At 36.5% G+C, this 26,665-nt stretch overlaps 1 protein-coding gene across 2 annotated transcripts in view; it reads right to left on the bottom strand.

Moving 5' to 3' along the window:
• Positions 1–1,673: 1,673 nt before the first annotated feature.
• Positions 1,674–26,665, bottom strand: part of LOC140035188 (UDP-glucose:glycoprotein glucosyltransferase-like) — a 29,404-nt gene continuing 4,412 nt past the window's right edge. Inside the window, exons 6-38 of one of the 2 annotated variants that reach the window (XR_011839182.1) lie at positions 25,179–25,275; positions 24,979–25,091; positions 24,741–24,856; positions 22,135–22,192; positions 20,961–21,113; positions 20,763–20,861; positions 20,528–20,689; positions 19,208–19,276; positions 18,300–18,382; positions 17,979–18,141; positions 12,146–12,280; positions 11,934–12,039; positions 11,724–11,818; positions 11,540–11,652; positions 11,179–11,389; positions 10,649–10,717; positions 9,801–9,943; positions 9,295–9,396; positions 8,112–8,259; positions 7,409–7,465; positions 7,198–7,328; positions 6,974–7,062; positions 6,494–6,849; positions 6,275–6,370; positions 6,032–6,096; positions 5,645–5,747; positions 5,368–5,526; positions 5,071–5,211; positions 4,874–4,917; positions 4,673–4,787; positions 2,715–3,474; positions 2,455–2,607; positions 1,928–2,354 (exon numbers count right to left, since the gene is read on the bottom strand). Coding sequence is in view for 1 of the 2 variants with exons in the window: in XM_072075134.1 (XP_071931235.1) it covers positions 2,178–2,354; positions 2,455–2,607; positions 4,673–4,787; positions 4,874–4,917; positions 5,071–5,211; positions 5,368–5,526; positions 5,645–5,747; positions 6,032–6,096; positions 6,275–6,370; positions 6,494–6,849; positions 6,974–7,062; positions 7,198–7,328; positions 7,409–7,465; positions 8,112–8,259; positions 9,295–9,396; positions 9,801–9,943; positions 10,649–10,717; positions 11,179–11,389; positions 11,540–11,652; positions 11,724–11,818; positions 11,934–12,039; positions 12,146–12,280; positions 17,979–18,141; positions 18,300–18,382; positions 19,208–19,276; positions 20,528–20,689; positions 20,763–20,861; positions 20,961–21,113; positions 22,135–22,192; positions 24,741–24,856; positions 24,979–25,091; positions 25,179–25,275 (3,921 nt within the window). In the remaining variant the exon portion in view is untranslated. Of the gene's footprint in view, positions 2,355–2,454; positions 2,608–2,714; positions 3,475–4,672; positions 4,788–4,873; positions 4,918–5,070; positions 5,212–5,367; positions 5,527–5,644; positions 5,748–6,031; positions 6,097–6,274; positions 6,371–6,493; positions 6,850–6,973; positions 7,063–7,197; positions 7,329–7,408; positions 7,466–8,111; positions 8,260–9,294; positions 9,397–9,800; positions 9,944–10,648; positions 10,718–11,178; positions 11,390–11,539; positions 11,653–11,723; positions 11,819–11,933; positions 12,040–12,145; positions 12,281–17,978; positions 18,142–18,299; positions 18,383–19,207; positions 19,277–20,527; positions 20,690–20,762; positions 20,862–20,960; positions 21,114–22,134; positions 22,193–24,740; positions 24,857–24,978; positions 25,092–25,178; positions 25,276–26,665 lie in introns of both variants that reach the window. The other variant, XM_072075134.1, reaches the window with a different exon arrangement.

Here is a 26,665-nt window from a genome sequence, read left to right as displayed (position 1 = left end):
CGCGTAATTTTGGTTACACACGGCGTAATTTTATTTGCACAACGTGTAATTTTAGTACAAAATTTTGCGGGCCCCACACACGGTGTGAAAATTGATGCACAACTTGTTATCTGGACCGCACAAAATTTTTTGGCCAAATCATGGCCATTAACTGCTCATTCTGATGACCGTCCCTGCCCCATTTCCTCTTTTAACCTTCGATGCTAGTCTCTTTAGATTTCAACGGTATCAGTGCTACTTTGCAATGCCAAAAAATTACTCCTTTTGACGCTTAAGAATTAGCCCTTTTCATTTTGCAAGCGTTATTCCACTTTTAAAACTTTTTTTGATATGAATATATCGGAGTTTGACCTAAGTGTTCTATTTAAAGGATCAATGGATCTTGTCTCTAGTATGTCATATCGAATGAGTTAGGTGAAGTAGCACAGTACTTAATTTGTGACAGACGATGGTACTATGTGTTCATCGCTTGTTGATCGTACCATATATTCGCTTCTCGATCCATCAGAATTATCATTGGCTGATGATGGCTCCATGCAGCGGAATCTGTTGAAAAGCAAGAAAGATGTTTTAAATTTTTTTCGTTTTTCATGCTCGTCAACATTTTAGCATCATTCTCTTGACTTGCCGAAGGCTGTAATAATCGAGTCTTGCAACCATCAATTTGGTCCCTGTTTTTGGCTGTTGCCAAGGGGACATGTTGGATAAGTTTTGCAGGTACAGCAACTTAGATCATGATTGATGATATTAGACAAACATAGGAGGCTTGGTAAGAAAATATATATATATATATAGTAAATTTTATATACATTAACAGTGTATATATTATCATCGTTTGATTCATGACACGTGTGCAAAAGTTAAATTTTAAATTCAAATTTTGCATAATTGTCATTCATTCAATGCTGACAGTGTATACACTGTTAGTACAGAAAAGATTAATTCATATATATACATGCACACACGCGCGCGATCCTAGGATTCTCAACCCAGAAAAAACTCACAGAGAATGGGCCACGCAGAAAGAGCAGAGCCAAGCTTCCTCGTAAGAAATAATGTTCGTTCAGTTTTGGGCATCAAAAGTGTCTTGTCAACGATGGGTTCTCGTTTCTGGTTGCTAACAAGATAAAGAGGAAAACAAAAAATCAGAATGAGTCATCAGTTGGAATCAAATTAAAGGCTTTTAATGCATTTTACTTAACTTATGTCTTCTGTGTAGGAAACTATTATATATCAATGAAGTAACCATTCGAGTAAAAGTCTTAAAAAGTTTTTTGAGTGAATCGAATTTACAGTAATACGTGCATGGAGACTAATAACTATGGATCCATGTTTTTTTGCTTATTCTTTTTTGAAGAATATCAAGAAACCATTGAGTCATTACTCCTACCATAGACAGATTGAGAACTTCTAAATTGGCATAGAATCAACAGGGCATATTTGCTTCTTTCGGCCGTATAAAAAGGGCAGTCGCCCATCTATTTTTTCACCTTTTAAAACAGGATATTTTTAGTTAATTGGACTTCATCTTTGTACAATTCATCCAATGTCCCTCGTAAAGAATTCAGCCGTGACCATGCTGCTTCAAGGCAATATTCCAAAAACCAAGAGGCGATCGAACCTACCTGTAACCAGACAGCAGGGAAAAAAGGCAGAGAAGCCTTCTTTCCGTATGAATCATAATCCTCAACTTGATTTGTTTTTTAAGACATACATCTCACTGTTTCTGGATAATTTACCAGAAGTATCCAATAGGGAACAAAATTATATGGATCTACAGTATCTAGCATCGTATTGTTTTAACACTAGTTAAAGAGACTCCTATGGATTTTTGAACTCCCAAGTGACCCATTAGAAGATGATGCTTAACCCAAAAAAAAAGAAAAAAAGGTAGTAAACGTAGCATCTCCAGCATCTGTAAATGGGCTTCCAACAAAATCAACTCAATCCCGTAGATAAATGAATGCAGTTCCAGGGCTTGATTAAGAAAGAAACCCATAACCACATAACAGATGCAAGCTCATAATGTAGCTCTCCATTAGCATGCTGTTCCCCAAGCAGGCAAACTACGACTACAAAATCTGCCAATGTGCTGTCAAAAGACTCATAAAAGGGCAAAATACAGCATCTGCTACGTTTGATCTTCAAACTCCGGGAGTCCATTCTGATGCTGTTACTTACAACTCTGACTTTGATTCCCAATCTTCTGATGAATCATGAATGGTTGAACTTTGTGATTCAAGAGGTAGTGCTACTTGCTCTTTGAGATCAATAGGTTCCCCTGAAATTTTTGCTGTAAATTGTCTTGCTTCTAAGTCAAGATCTGGCCACTCTGCAACAATTCTTTTTGCACCCTGTAGTTCAGTTAGACACCAGAACGGATTAAAAGAGGAGGAGAAACAGCGAGAAAAAAAGGGTTTATTATTAGGCAATTCTCAATAAAATAAGAATCACCTGAAGCTTAGGTTCCTTGGTCATAGGATTGTTGCAGAGATCTATTGTTTTTGCCTTTGATTTAGTTGCGTTGCCACACCATGACTCACACCACAGCCATTCTTGTGGGAGCGAAAAGATGGGTACTAAATGCTGGGCATAGTTTGGAAGGTCCTAAGAGAGGAATGGCATTCTTAGTACCAAAAAGAAATGGACAAGAACAATAAATATTGCTATAAACTTCAGAAATACTTGAGAAAATCTTGTTACACAAACTTCACCTAACATCAAGAGAGACACTTGTAGCTCTTTTAAGAGCATAAATATTAGGCGCCGCTTGGTACGAGGGTTCAGGAATCAAGAATTGGAATCACCACCATATTTGTTGCTTGTTAAAGAGGTATGGACATTGAAAAATTGGAATGAAATCTAAAAATCCGGTGACTCTTATGTTGGGAGGTTTTGGTTGATTACCAAATTTGACTCCTAAATGAAACATAAAAAATCCAAAAATAAATAGGAATCTTCCTTCCTCGAAATCTCGTCTGTTCCTGTACTTCTACCTTGACCACTTTGCATCTTCACCCGACATTCTCCTCTCTCTCCCTCACCATCCCCGTGTAAAAATTCACCTTCTTACTCCACCTTCTTGTTCGTCACCGACGTCGGACCTCTTTCCTCACTCATATTCTCCTCCCAAAACCAAATTCTGCTACTTTTTATGGTTTAATAAACCTACAGCGTAGTTCTTTAAAAACCTGACTATCAGCAAAATTTCCACCTAGAAACAGCAGTCGGCAATGATAAGGTATGTGGGTGGTTTTGGCTGCAAAAGATACCCAGAACCAAAGAAGATGATGAAAGTTTGTAGTTTGAATTTAGATCTATCTTAGATTGGAAAAGTTTGGAAATCTTGAGGCTAAAAACAGTAATTGTAGGAGCTCCAAAGTAGCAGTTAATTGTGATTCTGTTTGAGTTTGCCAGCAGTGGTGGTTCAAGGAAGAGCTGCTGCCAATTGGCGGCCAAAGCTGGCGGTATGTCCTGCAACGAAGAGGGAAAAGGAAAACAATATTTTATCCTGATACCTAAACCTAAAAAGTTTTACCAAGCAATATAAATTGGAATGATCACACAGGGCCATACCCATACTACTTATTTATATATAATACCAATTCCAATTACAATCCCGGTTCACGAACCAATTGGACCCTTCATAACAGTTTCAAAAACTGTCCACAGTCAGACATTCAAAGACTGTCTTAACTCACTCCAGGTAACGTTCAATTCCAGATGTACGCCCATGTCATGGCGTACACCTCATACACAGACATAATTCAAACTATATCCAGTACCTTCCCTTAACATAGCACCTTTCCGCTCCTCAAATAAAACATCAGACACACACAGGCACAAATACTCAAAAGTGCCATGAATACAGACACAAAAGTCAACCAAAAAAGACCCTGTTTTTGCTGAAAATTCCTTTTAAGTAGATAACAAGATCCAAACCATATTTAACAGTTTCAACCAAGACAAAAAAATCAAATTTCAGAAACTAAAGTTGAAAGCAGATGTTAAAAATGTTAATATATTCGGATAGCAGAGTATACATGTTGAAGTTCAAATTCAGCTCTGATAATTGCAAACATCTGCAACTCCAAACCCCTCTGGAATTTTTGGGAAATCAAAATGTTGGGAGTTAATCTCTTATATGCTTGTGTTTGAGCATGTGCCCTTTGGGATTTGAATGTGGAACACCCCACCTAGCATGACGTGGCTACTAAATGAAGTTCTGTTCAGGGATATTTTTGCTGTTTCTTATCCTCTCCCTTTGAGTTTGGAAGGTGGGATAAGAGTTGGGGAAATATTTAAGTGGCACAATGTGTGAAAGGGGAGCAGGTTCCATGGAATTGTTTAACATTGCTAAAGGTACATCATCAAGACCCCATCTGCATACAGCTAGACAAACCTAGGGTTCCAAAAGTATTCACCACATCTGTGTACTTAAGAATAGTACACACAGAGATCTACACTCAATAAACAAGTTATGCTCAAATATATTTTTGACAAGATTCACAATTTCTCAGCATTGTTAACAACCCGTAGATTTACATGAATTTCTATTTTTAAGGTGATATTTTAAGCAAGAAAACAACACACAACCAGAATAATGAGCTATTTAGGGTAAAGATAAACCTAAGTGAGAAAAAAATATTAATAAATCAAAATACTGACTAACCTGGTCCAAATTAGAAAGACTGTTTGGATCTTTGCTGAGAGTTTCATAGAACACTCTTAACTGATCCCCAGCTGCAGTTTCTCGAAACTTGACGAGATCAACAACGTACAAAGCACTACAATGGAGTACATGCATGACAGATCTAGCTACATCAAGAATTTCTAACACTAATACTGGATAAGTTCAAAGTTCTATACCTACCTAATATGATATGGTCTTCCTCGCAAATGTTCCTTCCAAAAACCCTGTCAAAGAAGTTGGAATATTCAGGCAGCAAAAGTGATGATACCATCAGGTGTTCGACTAATATCTACTAATGTGCTCTTTGAAACACACAGAGAGAGAATGGGGGATGCAGGAGGAAGGACTTTTGAATACATAAAGTAGGTTGTGTGCACCTGTTTCCAGAAACGATAACCATCCATCTCTTTGTTGTTATCACAGAAAGGGGTGTATGCGAGGGGTCGTCCTTTTAAATTCATGTCATAAAGTTCTCCCATATCAGCCCTGACAATCTGATCTGCATCAACAAATATAACCTGCAGGTTTGAACAATCAAGGATTTCAGTGTAAGCCCCTTCAAATAATGCATGCAAACACATGTCAAATAAAGGAGGGGTGGGGATGGGGGGCAGCAGATGCTAACTCAATCAAGAAGCATATCCCAGTAATGCATAAGCAAGAAACTAAACCACCTTCTCCAGAGCAAGAGGGAAAATGACATCAAGAAACAAGATTTTGTATGCCCATATAATTCGCTGCTTCTCTCTCTGTTTGTGTAACCATGTAGGCCATTTGTAGGTAACTAACTCGTACTCAAAACCATATTCTTGTGCCATATGTGGAATTACATCCTGCACAACAAACGACAAGTAAATCCTCAGACATTTCAGACAACTGAAAAATACCAATCTGCTCCAAAAAATGACAATTTTCAAAGATCAGGAGGAATAAAATGAGAAACCACAAAACCTTGAATTGAGGAGAAAGGTAGTTCTTTATAAACCAGAACTTCACAGGTCTGCGCGTGTTCTTCAGGACACTCAGCATCATTATTTTCAGGAAGCGTTCATATCTGTGGAAACAGAATCTAATCAGGCAACCAGAAGGCGGAATAATAAGTAAATTTAAGTCCAAGAAGAAAGACCAGACAAATATTCCAAAACAAATGAGAATAGGTCCTTTCATGTAACACTAGCTAGATATTTTTGGGCATATACCTAATTTTATGAGTACATTGTTACATATAAATACTATCTCAGGATGCTCCACGGCACAAACAACGCTTCAGAGTCACTGGACATCATTGTAATGCAGAGTGGATAAAGGAGAAAGGAAGATGCAGAAGATGATACTCACAGGTGCCCAGAAGCAACAGAAAATATATTTATTGTTTTCCCACGTCGACCAGTATTCCCATGCTCCTAAACAAAGGTGTGTAAGCTTATCAATCATTGGCAAATACTGTTTTTAGGTTCCTTGGAGCACCAAGCTTAGTAGAAAGCAAAGGAAACATATGTACTATTAAGCCAACTTCATACATGATGCTAACACCTTGGGCCAAAACTTTACATTTTTGAGATAAATACAAAATATAATTACCACTGAAGTGCTTTCAATCTTCTTAGAACGGTCACTGCCACCAATAAATCCTGAAGCCCATTTAAGTAAATTAGAGTTCCAACTCTTCTGATCTCCCTGAACCATTAACAGACAAATGGTATTAACAGCTTACAAGCCATCCAATAAATGCCATGTACCTCATACTTTATGACAAGTCAAAATAAATAGTAGATACTGTTGACAGAATAAATTGCTCACATTTCTGTTTTGTCTTGAATGACTTTCGTCACTATCAGAAGCAAGTAATAATTTCTCATTTTCCTTGCCCTTTTTCTTCAACACTTCCAAGTGAACTAGTTTGCCTCGCAAATCATTTATTGTGATCTGCTTTGACAAAGTTGTGTACGGACTTCCATCACCATCCTCTTTCATGACATACAGCTCGGAGCTTCTACCCGGTGCAAGCTGCAGGTACCAAACCCCAGGAAAGACTTTCATTTGCCAATACCCCAAATTGGCCATGACTAGAGTATCAACCAAGTGTGGTGTACTCTTGGTACCGAGGATCAGCTGAAGGCCTCGGGGAGGTTCATGATCCTTCTCTGAGCAATGTCCTGTAAACATAGTTATCACTTGGCGTGAGAAAATGATGCACGGATGACTTTATGCCTGTAAAATACTAGTCAAACCAAACAACATTCAAAATATTAATCTTGTTAAGTGTTTGACACCCTATACCTGTAAGAACAAGAGCTTCAAGTTCAAACACTGCTTGCAATGTTCTGGCATCACCTAGGTTTTCAAGCAGTATATTGTCCAAGTCATGGCTAAAAACACCAAGGCAAAGAATTAGAAATATTTCGTTTGGAGGAGAGTTGCATAACACAAAGGGACAAATAAAATTAATTTAGCATGTAGAGATGTGAGTAAATTCAATAGAGAAAACAACAAGAAAAACATACATAGCAATTACAGGCTCAACAAGCCATGGCTCTGGAACATCAAGATTCATTGTAAGAGTTTTAGACAGTGGCATATTTGCAAAGAAGGCTTTGGGGCCATAAACTGTGTCATCAATACTACTGAAGTCATCCTGCCAAAATCATTTACTAATAAGATCACCAGTCAAAAAATTCTAAAAAGGGTCAAGAGGATGTGATGGCTTGATGATACCAGTGTGGGAACTACATATCTGTAGTAAGTCTTCAACGGAAGATCAACAAGGGAACTCTGCAAGGAAAATATCACAATATTGTTATCTTCATATACAGCTTCCCAATGATTTCAAATTTTCAACACGAGTTATAGACTTATAGCAAGAACTTCATCACAAAACATACAGAAATGCAAAAACAAGTTAAAAGTAGGATAAACATAATTTGTTGAAGGCAGGGCAATTGACTCCAATATGTTGTAGGATAATCAAACTACAGACACCCCCCAACCCCCCCCCCCCCCCCCCCCAAAAAAAATAAGGGTCTTTTTTTTTTTGAGAATCCAAATAGTTAAGATGACAGAAGTCACACTTGGTTTTGTTGGAAAGGTTTAATTTTCAAACAATAAAATTCTAAGAGACAGAATTTGAAGAGAAAGGGCACATTGGCAGAAAAACCAAAGGAGACATGAAACAAGAAACTAGTTCGTCAAGACACACACTATGTAAAGCACAGACTAAAATGAAAAGTAAAGTTCATCTTTTCATTTTTCTTTAGGTATAAGCGACTTATTTTGGGGAAAATAAACCAATATGGAAATTAATACCAATCATCCAGGTTCTTTTAGGCATCAAAAGAACCAATTATACAAAAAAAAAAAGCAATTAAACAGAAGTATTATCAACAAAAAGCACATTCATTATGGTTCTGAAATAACATACCACTGGATTAAGTAGCAGCCTCATGCTTGGCTGAATGTACTTCGACAAAAAGCGAAGAAGAGACGATAATTTTTGACCAGAAGAACTCAAAGGATCAATAACAGCATCAATGTGAATGCTTGAATCTTCATTGTCAAGTACAACAGCACTGGGCATTACCAAAAAGGGATCCAATGAATTTAGTACACAAGCTTTTTCAAATGAAAGGGCATTAATCATGTTCCAGGAATTCAGGAGTGCAGCCAAAGAAGATGTCCATGTTCGAAAAATTCAATAAGAATCTTCAAGATGTGTTTCAGCATGTAATTATTAAAAATCACCAAAAAAAAAAAGAGTGAAATCAACTAGGTAGTCTGCAGCAACAAGCTTATTTAAAAAAAAGGACTCATGAAAGCTTGTGCACAAGCACACCTGTATTGAAGACTGCACCACCTTTTTGGCACAACACAGAGAAATATGACAAAGAAAGTACAAGTCAGAAAAGACAAAGAAATAAGATCTTGTGATTTGTTCAGATGAATGTGCCAACGTTAAAATCACAGCAATTCACAAAGATCAGAGCAGTTATAAAAAATCCTAAACTCTCTTCATGCACTAGGTCTTCATCCATAGCCTTTGCTAATTCATGGCAAACAAAAACGTTGAAGAAAAAATTTATGCTGCAAGAATCCTGAAGTAAAAGATAAAACTTGCAAGAGAAACCTCATTCTCTGGCACAGGTGATAATAAGAGAATAAGTAATTAAACTCTGAGCAGTCATTGTGAAGGACTTCATGTAACTTAACCCAAATTATTTTCTGATAACTTTTAGCACCATGAATGTGGAAAAGCATAAATGGTGAATGCTTGAGAATGTTACACAGTATGTTTAAGCACACAAACTTGGGCAAAACAGATTTTTCAGGAAACATATGTCCCTAATGGAAGGGCCTATAACATTTTTCAGATTGAGCATTTTCCCTGATACTTCTTCCCTCTGCAGAAACATTCAAGGAAGCAGGTAATTTTCAAACCCGGTTAGCAGCTGAACATTGATATGTGCAAATCATGTAGTTACAAAGATTAATAAACTATGGAAAACTTGGTAATGAAGTTAATTAGCCTCAACCATGATTCCAAGAAAGAAAAATATTTTCACAAGGACAATTGACCATGTTCAGGCAATATTCAAGATTGAGCTAACCTGCAGGTGGAGCTCAAAATTTCAAAGCGAGCACTTTCAGAATTCCGTTCTCTCATAGCCATTGAAGACGAGATGGACAAGATGATGTCACTGATGAATTTGCTACAAGGACAAAGCATCATCCAGACATTTAAACCAAAGTTTTTTAAGTATTGCGAAACATAAACTGCTGAAAAAGGAAAAGTATGACATCTATTATGAGCAACATCACAGCATCTATAACAATAAGCTATATTGATAACCCTAGTTCTTTTTCAAAGACTTCTAAGTGGGAGGTGAATAAGGTTTTTTATATACAGGATAATGTAGAAAAAAAGAGGTCAGAGATGCAGACGATAAATCAGAGGTAACCATTGTGACGTTGACAGAATCTGCTAGCTTCCACATTACTTTTCATTATCACTAAGCAAAATTCTATTGGATACTACAATGATGAATATTAAAGAAACAAATTCTCTTTTGGGACTATTAATATCATTTAAAACAAACCAACAACAGGAACATACCTTGTCAACAAGTCAGGATCCATGTCCTCCCATTTTAATTCTTCAATGATGTCAGCAATCTGCTTTATGCGTTGTTTAAACTCTATTGACTCTAAAAGAGACAAATCATGGCTCAAGAAAACACCACCACCAACAGGAACCACCTAGAACCGCAAAATGAGATTGTAGAAAAATGACTGGTATATATGTATGAAACTACTGATCAATTGGAAAAAAAAAAAGAACAAATTACTGATCGAACACAAACTAACACAGCAAAAACTGCAGTTTTTGAATATCAATATCCCAAAAAAGTTCTTTTGTAATGTGATTTAGGGTAAGATTAGATAGACGGATTGCAAAACTTCAGATCCATGGCATCAAATCCAATTATACACGTTTGTATGATTGAGAACATAATGTATCACATCCTAGGTCAATTCGATCAAGTTTAAATGCATGAAACTCCATGGAATATTGAAATCATTGTCTCAATTTTTATTCTAAGATAACTTTCAATAATGTACTTAAAACCTTCAAAAATACTCTCTGTGCAAGTTACATAATGTATCACATCCTAGGTCAATTTGATCAAGTTTAAATGCATGAAACTCCATGGAATATTGAAATCATTTTCTCATTTTTATTCTAAGATAACTTTCAATAATGGACTTAAAACCTTCAAAAATATTCTCTGTGCAAGTTACATAAGACAAAGCTAAGAATGGACCAAAAATAAGGAGACTTAGATGTCAATACTATTGCATTTCAAATCACTCCCAAAATTCAATCTACCAATCAAAATCCAAAAATTCTCCAAACCAGATTCTAACTTCAATGAAGCATAAGGCACCTCAAAGCAAACTCACCCTCCCATTTGTGATAACTGCGTTGACACCAGAATGAAAACCAAGTTGCCTGTACAAAAACTGTGCTACCTGCACATTTGAAGGGTTAATGTCAGCTAGTATTCGACCACGTTACAAGTATTCATGAGTAACTGAAAGTCTGATGAAACCTGTAAAGATGTTGGAATGGCTAAAACTTACAACTCCGAATTGTCAATGTTTATTCAAATACCACAATGACCCTCCCAAAAAAACAAAAATTGCTTTATAAACCTTTTTCTTGTTGACTGATGTTCTATGTGGTATCAAAATGAGAGAGTATAGTTAAAAGTGAGCCTCGAAATTAAATACTTGACCTAAAAGGCTAAAACCTTTTAAATGCCATGATAAAGTAAAAACATGAGAGACTATGCCCTTTTAATCTTTGCCGAGAGTACTAAAGCTAAAAAAGAAATGAAGGCTACATTGAACGGTAAAAGAATAAGAATGTTATATCTTATTCATCTGTGTAGAAGTCAAGATTCAAAAGGAGAAAAAAACATGATGCAAACCTTAATCAAGTGATTTTTCAGTTTACCAACTGAAAAAGTGGAAAGAGGGGATTCATAGCCCTTGGATGGCAATCCACTTGCAACAGCTAAGTCAACAACTTTATCAATAAACTCTTGGCTTTTTTCATTATCTGGAGAAGTTGATGTCATGTACTCCCGTTCATACAACGAGCATACTTGATCCAAAAATTCTAAAACGCCTTTCTTATGACTGCATAGGCCCACCAAGCATTATTGGGGAATTAGGAGATGTCAAATTAAAAAGGTAAACAAAACATAAGCACTCAATATACACATAAAATAGGACCAATTCAAGAATCAACAAGCTGAAACTGTAAAAAGTAGGAAATTTTTGACAAACCTATGAGAAGATGCAGCTATTTCAAAGACTTTCACGAATATGTAACTCAGTGAATTAGCTTCCTCATTAGAATTAAACAACACACCTAAACGTGCAATTTTTGAACCTCCCATCTGCAAACAGAACAAAGGTCCTAAATTCCCACAGATAACTGCAAGGTATAAATGATAAAGGATGCAATTACCAGATAACTTAGTCCTTCGCGAAGCATTTTAATCCCTTTTTTTGAAGTAAAATCGACAGCGAGAAGATGAGACACGGGCTTTATATCATCCACAGCTAGTAAAATAGATGAAGAAGAGATTATATTCGAAAGATACATTTAAAAACCCAATAACTACTACAATTGTATTTAACTTTGAAAATGGATAGTTCAAGCTAGGCTGCAACTTACTATCAGAAGAATGCAGGTAGCTAATCTCATTTATCCAAGACCCATTTCTGAGAATCGACGCAGATAAGGAGACAAACTTTGGTTTAACTTTTCCACCAGCTATAATCTACAGCATTAGAACAGAACAGAGACAACTTATATATGCAAGTTAACAGGTCCCATAAGCATTCACAGCAGATGAAGTCTATAGATTGGAGTCAAATTTTCAGTACCTGAGGATTATAGCGCTGGATGCCACTTTCTGCAAGAAACTTGTCCAGAACATCTGTATTTGAATTTATGAGGCCATAATAAACTTGTTCCTGTATCCTAGGAAGCTCATCATTCATGGCATTAAAAAGCGCCTCCTGGATAATCAGAACGATATCACCATATTAGTGTTTCAATCTATTCCAACTTTATTGATTAAATTTCACCACACTGCAATTCAGACACTGAGGTTTCAGAGTGATGTAACAATCCATGCAAGCAAAAGAAGTTGGATCACTTACGAACATGTGATGTAACAATCCATTCAGACACAGGGTATTAGAACACATATAAAAAATTTAGCTCAAACTACTAAAAGAAGTTGGATCACTTATGAAAAAGAGGAATTATGGCACAAACAGAAACATGACGAATTTGACCTAAATTTATCTAGCAATCCGTAGGGAAGAGGGAAAATCGTCCAAAAAGCACTTTGAACCCAAAAAAAAAAGGATAGGCATTATGAGGTAAGCACCACAAAAAATTTCAGCTGTACAACAGTAGATAGTGAATCATATCTGTCGAAGATATTATCTCCTATGATTATGGGAGATATTATCTTCCATAATTACCTCCCATAATTATGGGATTTTATTGCTTATGATCAATCAAGTTTGAATAGATAGGATATGAGTTGATTATGTAATCCCTAAAATCATGGTTCTATTACCTTAAGTGGTGGCAGAACTATGATAGGGTTGTCCTATATATGCCTACCTTGTAAGCATATTTAGTTAGTGGGAAAATAAAGAAAAGGAGAGTTTTTTGTTCATTTTTTCCTTTTCTGTTAAAGTTTACATGGTATCAGAGCTCCGGCTCTGTACCAATTCCTGCCATGAACTACCGAGCAGCCATGACTGGATCGACTGCTCACACAAGAGAAGACTCATCCTCGTCTTCAGTAGTTATCCAAACTACAGATTACTCCGCTTCAAATTCTTCTTCCCTACAAATAACCGTTCATAAATTAAATGGTTCCAATTATCTGGAATGGGCTCAATCTGTAAAGCTGGCTATCGATGGCAGAGGTAAACTCGGCCACCTTACTGGAGAAATTCAACAACCAGCTGCTGAAGATCCCAATTTGAAGAGATGGCATTCAGAGAACTCTCTAGTTATCGCTTGGTTGATAAACTCTATGGAACCAGCAATAGGAAAGCCACACTTATTTCTGCCCACAGCCAAGGATGTGTGGGACGCTGTCCGGGATATGTATTCCGATATAGAGAATTCGTCTCAAATTTTCAATCTCAAGACGAAATTGTGGAAATCAAGACAAGAAGATAGAGATGTTACAACCTATTACAATCAGATGGTAACTTTATGGCAGGAATTGGATCTTTGTTATGAGGATGAATGGGACTGCCGTGCAGACAGTGTTCGATACAAGAAACGGGAGGAGAACGACAGAGTCTATGTCTTCTTGGCTGGACTAAATCAAGAACTCGATGAGGTGCGAGGTCGTATTTTGGGCAGGAAGCCTCTCCCCTCCATTCGTGAAGTATTTTCTGAAGTCAGAAGAGAAGAATCAAGGCGTAAGGTGATGCTGAAGTCATCACCAAAGTCCAAGGCAGAGGATGAAGTTGAGACTTCAGCATTGGTTTCTAAGGGGACAGATTTGGACGGGGATAAAAGAAGGAAGCCTTGGTGTGAACACTGTAAAAAGTCGTGGCACACAAAGGACACATGCTGGAAATTACATGGGAAACCATCGAATTTCAAGAAGAAAAATGGAGGTGATAGCAAGGTGTTGCAGACTGTGAATGAGGATTCTCAAAAGCAACAAACTGACTTTGAGACACCAGCCTTCACAAAGGAACAATTAAGCCAACTGTACAAACTCTTTAAGTCTCCACAATTTTCAGTCACTGAGCCAAAAAGCTTCACTCCTTTCTGTTCTTTTGCTAAAAATGGTAAACCTTTTACTATTGCTCTTTCATGTAAAACATCAAATGCATCTTGTCCACGGGTTATATGGGGTTATTGATTCTGGGGCCACTGACCATATGACTAGTGTGTCACAATTATTTTCTACCTACAGTCCATGTGCAGGCAATAAAAGGGTCAAGGTTGCTGACGGATCATTATCCGTCATAGCTGGCATAGGTTTCGTTGTCATCTCTCCTACTCTAACACTTCATAGAGTTCTTCATGTTCCAAAGTTATCATGCAATTTGCTGTCCATAAGTAAATTAACTAGGGATCTCATGTGTCGGATTAATTTTTTCCCCTCTTTTTGTGAGTTTCAGGAACTGACCACGGGGAGGATGATTGGATGTGCTAGAGAAAATGGGGGACTTTACTTCCTTGAAGATGGATCAGATATGACAACACCAATCAAAAACACATGTTACGGGTATGTCTCTATTACTAGTAATAAAGAGATTATGTTATGGCACTTTAGACTAGGACATCCTAGTTTCTATTACATGAAATACTTATTTCCAGATTTGTTTAAGAATAAAGATTCATCTTCTTTTCAATGTGAAATCTGCGAATTGGCTAAACATCATCGGTCTACATTTTCTATGCATCCTTATCAGCCCTCAAAACCGTTTTTTCTATTACATACTGATGTTTGGGGTCCCTCTAGAATTTCAACTTCATCTGGAAAAAAATGGTTTGTTACATTCATCGATGATCACACAAGAGTTTGTTGGGTGTATTTGTTAAGAGAGAAATCAGAGGTTGCAAGTGTGTTTCAAAAATTCTACAGCATGGTTTTGACACAATTTCAAGAAAAAGTCAAAATTGTTCGGAGTGACAATGGAAAAGAATATTTCAATAAAATTTTGGGAAGTTTTTTTCTTGAAAAAGGGATTGTGCATCAAAGCTCCTGCAATGATACCCCACAACAGAATGGGGTAGCTGAAAGAAAAAATAAACATCTTTTAGAAGTGGCGAGGGCATTACTTTTTTCAAGAAATGTTCCTAAATATCTATGGGGCGAAGCAATTTTAACTGCTACATATCTCATAAACAGAATGCCCTCAAGAACCTTGAATTTCCAAACTCCTCTGAATTTTTTCAAAACCATTTATCCCATGCCTCGATTAACATATGAAGTCTCATTAAAGGTGTTTGGGTGCATATCCTTTGTTCACAATCATGAACAAGGTCGAAGTAAGTTAGACCCTCGAGCAAGAAAATGCATTTTTGTTGGATATGCACCCACGCAAAAGGGGTATAAATGCTTTGACCCCATTTCGAAAAAAATGTTTGTAACCATGGATGTAACATTTTTTGAAGATAAACCTTTCTTTGGAGATCCTCTTCAGGGGGGGACTCGGCATGTAGAAGAACTTGTAGAAGATGATGATGTTTTTCGTATTGAAAATCAAATTCCTGATCAAAATTTTGTTGATAGGAGAATTGATTTTTCTGATTTTTTAGAAGAATCTGCAGCACAATTTCCTCAACAAGAATCTTTTCAAGATAATAATCCTGAAAAAACAAATGACACTCTTCAATTTGCCCGTCAAAAGGATTTTGAAAAACGTGAAAAAATTGATCAGGGATTAGAAGAGGATCTCTTGTCTTTAGTGCCAATAATAGAGTCGAATTCTCTTAGTGAAAGAGATGGGAATGTAACTGAAAAAACCTTGAAAACCTATGTCCGGAAAAATCATCGAGGAAAAGATAAAGCTCCCCCTTCTCTTCACGACAAGGAATCCGAACCTAGGACAGAATTTAATGTTTTTGAGTCATTAGATAAAGTTTCCTCTGATTCAAAGATTGCTGATTTGGATCTTCCTATTGCACTTCGAAAGGGAGTGCGTTCTTGTACCAAACACCCTATGACTAACTATGTCTCTTATGAAAAGTTATCCCCTACCTTCTTGACATTTACTTCACAACTTTCTTCTGTGGAAATTCCAAAGAATGTACAGGAAGCATTACAAGTTCCAGAGTGGAGAAAGGCTATTGAAGAAGAGATGTATGCTCTTGAGAAGAATCAAACATGGGAAGTAACAAACCTGCCACAAGGGAAAAGGACAGTAGGATGTAAATGGGTCTTTACCATCAAGTATAATTCCGATGGGACATTGGAACGGTACAAAGCTCGATTGGTGGCTAAAGGGTTCACTCAAACCTACGGGATCGATTATCTTGAAACTTTTGCTCCAATGGCAAAATTAAACACTGTTAGGGTGCTTCTCTCAATAGCAGTAAACCTTGATTGGCCGCTCCAACAACTTGATGTCAAGAATGCATTTTTAAATGGTGATCTGGAGGAAGAGGTGTACATGGAGTCTCCCCCTGGATTTGAAGGGAAGTTTCAGTCTAGAGTTTGCAAGCTAAGAAAATCGTTATATGGTCTCAAACAATCTCCTAGGGCCTGGTTTGAAAAATTTACTAGGTCGGTAAAGAATCAAGGCTATACCCAAGCTCAGAGTGATCACACCATGTTTGTTAAACACTCCAAGGACGGGAAGATAGCAGTACTCATTGTGTACGTGGATGATATCATCCTCACAGGAGATGACTTAATTGAGATGGAACGGCTGAAGAAAAGTCTTGCTTCTAGCTTTGAAATCAAAGATTTGGGAACACTACGATATTTCTTAGGGATGGAGGTAGCTCGGTCCAAGAAGGGCATTGTTGTGTCCCAACGCAAGTATGTTTTGGATCTTTTAAAGGAAACAGGGATGAGTGGATGTCGACCTGCAGACACTCCTATGGATCCGAATCACAAGTTAGCAGATATAAAAGATGGAACACCAGTTGATACTGCTCGATACCAAAAGTTAGTAGGCAAGCTAATTTACTTGGCTCACACTTGTCCTGATATAGCTTTTTCAGTGAGTGTTGTGAGCCAGTTTATGCATTCTCCATATGAAGAGCACCTTGATGCAGTATATCGAATTCTGAGGTACTTAAAAAGTACTCCAGGAAAGGGATTGTTCTTTAAAAGAGGAGATCGAAAGACCATTGAAGCTTATACAGATGCTGATTGGGCAGGATCAGTCATTGATAGAAGATCAACCTCGGGGTATTGTACCTTTGTATGGGGCAATTTGGTTACTTGGAGAAGTAAGAAACAAAGTGTTGTAGCTCGTAGTAGTGCAGAGGCAGAGTACCGAGCTATGGCTCATGGTGTGTGTGAGATGTTATGGCTGAAGAGAGTTTTAGAGGAGCTGAAAAGACCTATTGAACTTCCAATGAGGCTCTATTGTGATAACCAGGCGGCAATTAGCATAGCTCATAATCCTGTGCAACATGATAGAACCAAACATATTGAGATTGACCGCCACTTCATAAAAGAGAAACTTGAAGGAGGAATTATCTGCATGCCATTCGTTCCATCAGCTCAGCAAATAGCTGACATTCTCACCAAAGGACTCCTCAGACCAAATTTTGAACTTCTTACAAGCAAGTTGGACATGATAAATATATACGCACCAACTTGAGGGGGGGTGTCGAAGATATTATCTTCTATGATTATGGGAGATATTATCTTCCATAATTACCTCCCATAATTATGGAATTTTATTGCTTATGATCAATCAAGTTTGAATAGATAGGATATGAGTTGATTATGTAATCCCTAAAATCATGGTTCTATTACCTTAAGTGGTGGCAGAACTATGATAGGGTTGTCCTATATATGCCTACCTTGTAAGCATATTTAGTTAGTGGGAAAATAAAGAAAAGGAGAGTTTTTTGTTCATTTTTTCCTTTTCTGTTAAAGTTTACAATATCAATAGCTGCAAGTAAAAGCAAATAGTTTTCAAGCAAATCCTAAGAATTACAAATAGTGCAAAAAATTTTTTAAAACAGAATTGGTAGCTGTACCTCATTAGAGTCATAGACAAGCCCATTCATCAAGAGGCAGCATTGCAGCTTGGCCAAACCAAGCTTAAAAACAAACATGGAGCTTTCTTGAGATAGCTCATGATACGTTTTCTCCTTTTCGAGTTTCAACAAAATATCTTGAGGTGGAGTTTTTGCGGAAGGTCTGAAGATATAATGTCAAGAAAATAACCATATTAATGCTGTACAAGTAGCAAGAGAAACTGCACAAATGTCTACTTTGATGTGGATACACAAAAAAATATGAATAGCTATCGGTATCTTACATAAGATGTATAATATGTAGTTATTTTGGAAACTTACAATAGGGTTTCCACAAAAGCTCCTTCCACATGATGAATTTCAGGAGCCTCTTCAGGGGCAGATTCAACGCGCAGCTTATTTACCTGCATTTTCCATGGAAGGCAATCTACTTAGTTATGTTAAATGAACTAAGAGACTGGTGCCCCTTGATGCACTCAGAGCTGAAGAATCATATGCACAAGAGTGATCTACAAATCCATGCATTTTGTTGCTGTAGTCCCAAGTCCCCCCCCCCCCAAAAAAAAAAAACCCCCCCAACAAAAAAAAAGAAAAAAGAAAAATGTGCACTGCCAGATGAAAAGAACAGAGGTTCCCAATCGTGTGTTACTAATCCTCTGGTGAACTCATCATTCTATAACAAATGACAAATTGATTTGCCATATTCAATTTCCAAGAAAAAGATATTGAAAGAAGGAACCAGATTAATACAGTAAAAATGATGCAATATTGAAATGTAGACCTTAATACATGAACCACACCTAAACTAGACATGTTTCAGAAGGCCAGCATCATCAAACAATGCTTAGCCTAACCACACTCCTGGTCCTGGGATATAAGACAGTTAATTATTTACACATGCAATAGCCCACATGCTAATTCCTATGTTTTATCTGGATTAGTATAAAAGACGCAGATTGCAGGCAACACAGTTAACAGACATTTCTTAAGCAAATCCACATGGATTATTCAGTACAAAGTTTTTGATCAATTTAAACATGACAATCTTTTTTTTTTTTTTTTTAAATTTCTGTTGGCGATAAAACAGGTAGCTCAGTGGCACACACATTAATTGATGATTAGCAACAGACATATTGCATATTCTTTTTTTGGGCTAAAATATGAAGAAAGAAATTACGTGACAAGAATACTGCAGACCAACAATAATAGTAAAGAAACTAAGGACATACATTGCTCAAAAACTGGAAAGCCATTAGATTCCCATGGTTTTCCTTTATATGGAGGAAAAGACGAATGACCTGCAAATAGGATTACCAACAGTATCAGTTAGTACTATACATTCAATTTGTCATTACTAACGTGAAACAAAAAGAAAAAAATATTCAAACTGTTCAACATAAGACATTTCATTCACTCATAAAATTTAAGCTCTTTCCTGACAGAATATCGTCCACAACATAAGTACAAATTAGTCTTCATTTGCTTATCTGAATTTACAACATGAATCTTGATCTACTTACAGATACACTTTCCACCAACAACTAGAGAATTTATTATCCATTCAAGATACTATTGTAGGTCAATCATGTCTTGAATAATCCTATCAGCTCACTTTCGTTTCTGTGTGAGCAGTTTTTGGGTGCGGTGCTTACAGAGATAAACTACCTGCTCAATCTATGAACTCTTGCGTCATATTTAGAAAAACAACACAACAGCTTGGAGTTCATTTCCATTAGCCTGGAGGGTAGTTTATTGGTATCACTGTACTGAGAAAAGAATCGATTAGGCAGCCTCTTTCCTTATAACAGGTGAAGGGCTCATGCCACCAAAGTATCTGGAACCAAAGACCTTGACTCCAAGCCTTTAATTTGACATTTCCCAAATTTGCAATGAGCCAGCTTAGGAAGTTATTGAGTTAAATATTATATGTTTTGAATGTGTGTTTTTCATCTATAAAACTTCAAAGGACTTTGGTAATTTAACTAGTGGGTTGGCCATTGATTCACTGGATGATTGCATGATCACACCAGGTTAGGCGTGCATTTGTACTCCAAACTAGAGTCCAGAAAGGTGTAAAGGTCAAATTCTTGGAACCAAACCCAAGTTTACTTGGTCAAGGTAACAACTTGGTCTCCAAAACTACTCTGTTTGCAATTCAGGCCCAAGATTTACCAGAAGGAACAATACCAATGAGTTTCAAAGAATTGCAGGCAAAGTAATTGTGAACTCTGTTACAGAAATTACCACCCCAGTAATCCATGGTATCAAGTGCTGAAGGTAGAGGCTCTTATGAACAAAGTCTAAAAGACAAAACGAAATCATATCACTGAATGAGAACTAGATAAAACAAATTAATGCTCATTTTTGTAATTCCTAGAAGAAGCACTTCAATTGAATCATAACAGATAAGTTTTTCCAGGATTACCAAGGAAGAACAGGCCATGATTAAATTTTTTCTTTTAATTTTTTCCAATAAGAGGATAAATAGCAATTACTGTACTGACTATAGATGAGGGTTCTAACAATTAGAATAAGATGGATGCCATTACCAAACTGGAAACGTCTTCTTCAGATTTAAGGTCATCCTCCAGACTACGTTGGAGCTCATCACCATTAGCTTCAATCTTCTGGATTATGTTCGCAGAGTACAATATCACACCAAATCTCATAGGCAGGTTATTCTCAAATAAAGAAATAACCATCTCGATGGTCTGCATGATTTTGAAGGTTACATGAGCAATTAAAACATTAAAAAGTAGAACATCTAACAGACTAGTAACTTGCCTCAAGCCCACAAATGGAAGCTGGATCCAAAACATAAACTGCATGATATATGTTTTTACGAATATATCGTAATTGTCCAGGGAAAACTGGCATAAGAATCTACATCAAAAAGAGAGAAAAGCTTGTTTATGGACAATATACAATCTAAGCAGTCTAAAGCTACAAGAAAACACAACACAATTCAACTTAAAAATTCACCTCATTTATATTGCTGCTCCAACGCTTATATATGATGTCATGCTCCAAATCATTGAGATAGTGAACATGTGTAGAACGAAAATCTACTCGAATCATGTTGGATTCCGAAGGCGGTAGAATTGAAAGAAGTTTCCTCACATTGGTTGAAGGAATCTGCGGGTATTGATAAGCTATATTAGTAATGTACCTCAAAAATGATCCAAAAAGTATACACAAAATCTTAGTACAGCTCTATCATTCAGCTGCTTCTATTGAGAACCAAAAAATGAAAATTAATAAGTGTGTAGGCAAGCTGGTGGGAAAGAGGAAAAGAAAATCTGACTCTAGCCAAGATAACATTGATTGTACTTGCAGAAACAAACAAATACATAGAAAACATTGGCCAAAATTCCACAAACATAATAAATCCATAACTATACACATCACAAGTCTACATTCTTGGTACTATGAAATGGCAACTAAAGCAGAGAAATTTTTTCAATTGACATGCTTAAGTAGCATATGAGTATAGTAGATAGTAAACAGAAACAGAAAATAAGCTAACAGAGACAATCTTTAGTTTAAACATTCTGGCGTATCAGATTCAAGCCTCTCACATCCATTAATAAAAGGCACAGCATAAGGATGTAGTTTTCATACTGCCTGGTGTCAATAAGAATGTTGATAATGCCATTGACCTTTTCTCCAAATGTGCTTGAAGGATTAGTGGTCTAATACTCGCACAAATGAAATACCACTCCAAAATTTATTGAAAAATATTACAGTATAAATTTACACATCTGGGAGAAAGGATGCAATATTCATGCAAATAGCATTGTCAAAAGTTAAATAATGACTGAAGGAAATTATACATAATTAAATTAAGGTTGAGTTCCTTTAATCTGTGAAGTAGAATAAAGATTACACAAAGCATCATAGTACAAGGAGTATGATATTATTCTATCAAATGACTGACTATGGCAGTCTTCCCAGCAAACAGGTATATTGTATTTTCGAAACTCTAGAGAGGCCAGCAACAAAAAATAAATACGCTTTATAAGATTATCTTGTTTACTAGGCCAGGCGAAAAAAACATAAAAGAACACCCAGACACAATAGCTAAGACCGCATAGCCTCTACTTTGCCCCTAAATCAAATTCTGTCACCAAATTTGAGAAAGATTTTGCTTTCTTACCTTCATTTTTGAAAATTGATCAGCCAATGATAACTCCTGCTGGACCATGTCAACCAACCTGACAATAAAGGAATAAAAAAAAAAGAAACATACTTTCAGGAGTTAAATCCAAATGGAAGTGCTGATAGTAAAAGCGAATGATTTACCTAAAAAGATTTAACTTTGTCCAACCAGACTGGAAAAACAAATTCGAAAAATAAAGTCAAAACTCAATTAGGTCACTCTTCAGTTGGTCTTCAGAAGCAACTTCTCTTCCTAACCTTTCAAACTCAGAGTCGAAAGGCCATGGGTGTTCCATTGTTCACCATCATTCTGTAGTAAGAGGTCACCAAGTGTGTGTGTGTGTATTGTCTCAGTTACTTAGAAATGGGTTATAGTAGCAGAGTCAAACAACAGATGGACCAAAAGGTTAACCTCCAACACTTCTTAACATCCTGGTCTACTTTCCAGTGCTAGCAGTCCAGTAGAATTGCAGGCAAACTATGAACCCCCTTAAGCAACTCTCTAGAGCAGCACCAAACACTATTAGATAAAGGATTCTAATAGTTATAAGGTGAACGAAGAATTTTTGCAAATCGACATGATGAAGATCCAAAAAAAAAAAAAAAAGTTTAAGTAAAGGATGAGGTTCAAACTCAAAGAAATCATTTGTTATTACAGGACACCAACATAGGTTCGTAGGCCTCACGCTTTGCTTATGTAAAACAGATGAGAGAACACCAGCCAATAAAGCATCAGTTAACACTTGGTCTCAGTTAATCTGACTGAAGCAGCTTGAAACTCAGCTTGAAAGGGTTTTCAGGCTTTTTATTTCTCATGAGGTATACTATTTTTCTTTTTTTCTTTCCTTTTGTGAGGCCTACTGTTTACCCCTAAGCATTTGAATATTTTCTTAAGATGAAACCAGACTTGTATCAATTTTCAACAGAACTGCAAATTAACTGCAAAGGTATTCCAAAAGTTTGGAATCTTATAATGTAGGAAGCACTGAAAAGGTGCATATAGCATTATGAAAGAAGTCATTCAGACCTTGTTGAACAAAAAAAATATCTTATCATCAAGGAAGCCTTACTAAATTATTGTCTGCAGGCATAAAGTGTCATAACTGTGGCTAAAGGAAGATAGCACTTCATGCTAATGTTTAGCCAATAAGAAGAGAGAGAAATTAAAGAGCCTCAACTGTTTGTTTGCTTCTCTATGTTTGGACTTGGAACAGATAATCTGTTCCCAAGTTGTATAGTTCTTTAGCAAGGATTAATGCTCTTGTGGTGGTGGCCTATATAATAAATTCAGGTTCTACAGCTATAAATTTGATGCTCTTATAGTGTTCATATCTGACTCCATAATTTGTGCACATGTTTTGTAAGATGGAATTATTTCACTCATCAAAAGAAAGTATCAACACGAACCATTCTTCCTTCCCAAAATTAGATTAAGATACAACTCTTTATATAGGTTTTAAGACCCATGCACAATGTACTAGCTGGATAAAGATGTTCAGCTTTCCCAAATTCGTATGGATTGTGCATTAAAGATTTTTTGTATTCTAGAAAAAGATTCATTCTCCAAACATAAAGGAGTTGCAAGGAAAACTGGAAATTAAGAAACTTTTTCTCTTTTCCAATGAAATTTCATATTGTGTTTCTTTAACCCAAATGCTGGTAAAAAACTTTAATGAAGTAAATTAGAATCTAAATAAAACAAAATCAGCACAAACTAAAACAAGATGCAGCTTTGGACAGGTATGGCAAATAATATGCCATCAAAAACATTCTTCTCTTTTGGGCGATTAAAGAGTGAAGTATTGGAATAAAGAAAGTCATATGCTCAGTTCAACATCTCCCCTTAAAGGGACCATTTGTGTTTGCTTGAGCCCAAATGCTAGTGAAAAAACTTTTAATGGAATAAATTAGAATCTAAATAAAACAAAATCAACAAAAAATAAACAATAATGAAGCTTTAGGCAGGTTCAGTAAATGGTACGCTGTCAAAAAGACTCTCTTGGGAGATTAAAAAGAGAGATTGGGGTGGAGAAATTCATATGCTCCAGTCAATATCTTCCCTTAAAGGACATCTAAATGGACACTTTAGTGCACAAAAAAAAATCTAATTCAAGCTGGTCCCAGACAAACCCATCACAAAGGCTCCCACTACAGTGGGATCTCAGTGGAAACAAGCCCTTGCAATCACAAGATGTAGCTGTGGTGCCTTTAACCTGTTCAAAGCAATCTTGAAGGAGCAACCCAGCCTACCAATTATATGTTCTTCTGAACTCAGGGATATAACACGGAGATATGCATAATTCATTGGTTATACAAATAAATTGTCCTTGAGATATTGGCAGTAATCGTTTCCTTATGAAAGAGATAAACAAAATTCAGCTTATGGCAATCAATATCGTCCCTGTTAAATCATCGCTGACTTTTCACTCGATTTAGTTCCATGAGTCCTTGGTTTAAGAGTCATTATGCCACCTTTCCTGTAAGCCCTTGCCTAGACATAGTCTTAAGTCTCCTTCAGATAACAAATTTTAAAGGAAAATATGCCATGGACAGAATATAAGACTGGTAGAGAAAAAACAACTCAGCTGGGGATAAAAGCATTACAGATAAAGGTCAACATCTTCAATATTGATTAAGGCACCATTCAGAGCCAACAAAGACTTGCCAGGCGGGATCATTCTCTGATTTGCAATAATTTCATCTTTGATGGAATCATTGAGCTGAAAAGTATTGAATTACAAAAGGAATTTGTCAGCCTACATGTAATCTACATACAACTGAGAGCTAGTATTACATGAATAGCTTTCTATTGCGCAAAAAAACTGCTATGCAAGATACCAACCTTCATACGAGACAAAGAAGAGACAATGCTAGGAAAGTTCTGATTGATTTCTTGCATTGACTGCAAAGGATCAGATGCATGAACTATCCTTTGTGCAGTTTGATGACCAAGATCTGGATTATGTTGAAAAATAAAATGTACTTCAGCAACCAACATAGTTTGGAAGCAATCATGACTAAGAGAGAAATCAGGATGATTACCTTTCAATTCCCAAACATCCAATGTGTCAGATATTGTGGATGACAACAGATAATCTCTGAAAGCCATAACCTCAGATGTTAATTCTGGCTTGCGTTCCTACTCAAGGAGACATAAACAAAGAACATAAGGTCTAGATAGCTGGGAAGGATAGCCAGTCTTCTAATATCATTATCATTAAATCAAATTCTAGGCTTGTTACAGCTAAGGAGCATTTAGCCAAATGCTTCCTATAAGTCTCACCAGACAATTCATGCACTAGAACTTCCAACTTACAGATCTATCCGCAGGAATTCAACCTTGCCTACATCAATAAAAATACATCCCTTATCTTTTTGCAATGTTACATCAGTCAATGGGTTGCCTGATTTGTCATCAGGTTTATTCTCAATAATATCACCGTTAACCTAAAAAAGAGCAACACAGAAAAAATATTTTGAAGTAGAAAAATAGTCAATTGCAGCAGAAGCACAAATCACATGACAACAAGGGATGCCCTCCTAAAATGAGACCTTAACCTAGTCCACATAACAGAGGTAGTAAAAAGTTTTAACAGCCCGCTTATTAACAAACTTCAAATAGCTGATCAAATATTTCACCCTCCATCTCCCATTGCTGTCTCTGTTCCACCTCAATACTGACAATGTTTGATAAAGGAACTGGAGGGACATTCATGGCAGATAAGACATGTAAACCTACTGGCAAAAGGCCTGTAAAATTGGTTTTCTTAAGTAAATCAAGAAAACCTACTGACAATTGGTTTTCTTACGTAAATCAAGACATGGCAGATAAGACATGTAAACCTACTGGCAAAAGGCCTGTAAAATTTGTCCTGTGGTAATGGCAGACAAATATATTGTATCTAACTAATCATAAACTAGAACAGCTACTTAGACAACTTATTTCCCCAAACAAAGGCAAGACACAATAGAAAAGGATTATCTTCCCAAAACTTAATGATAAGAAGCAATAAGAGATGCTTAACAATACTCGAGGGTCCTATAACAACACTCTCAATATAACTGGTTTGTATTATTATCAAATGCGAAATTAAATTCCAATTAACTGCCACCAGTCACAGCAGCTTTACATTTCTTAATATTTATACACTAATTTTAAAAAAAAAAGAAGCAACATACACTTCTCAGATCATCACAACTGCCTGTTTTTACAGGATCCAGTCCACAACATAAGAACCTTGCACGATTACACCAAGGTTTTTCCTTACTAGTTAAAGGAAAGAATTTGCTAAAGAACCTCCAAACTTGATGAATAGATAGATTCTAAAAGCTCTCCCATCATGAGAAATCAATTTTTGGCTTGCAGAATAGGACCAATCAGTTAACCAAAAAATTATAGAATCACACTTAGCTGCAACTTCAATAAGAAGATACCTGTTCTTTTCCTACAGCTGCTCAATAAGAAATATTTTTAGATTTAAAAATTAAAAGAGAATACTATTTCACTGGCAGTTACCAGGATAAAAGTG

This window comes from Coffea arabica, chromosome 2c (genome assembly GCF_036785885.1).
Source record: "Coffea arabica cultivar ET-39 chromosome 2c, Coffea Arabica ET-39 HiFi, whole genome shotgun sequence".
NCBI classification, from domain to species: Eukaryota; Viridiplantae; Streptophyta; class Magnoliopsida; order Gentianales; family Rubiaceae; genus Coffea; species Coffea arabica.
This window is presented reverse-complemented; position numbering and strand designations above follow the sequence as displayed.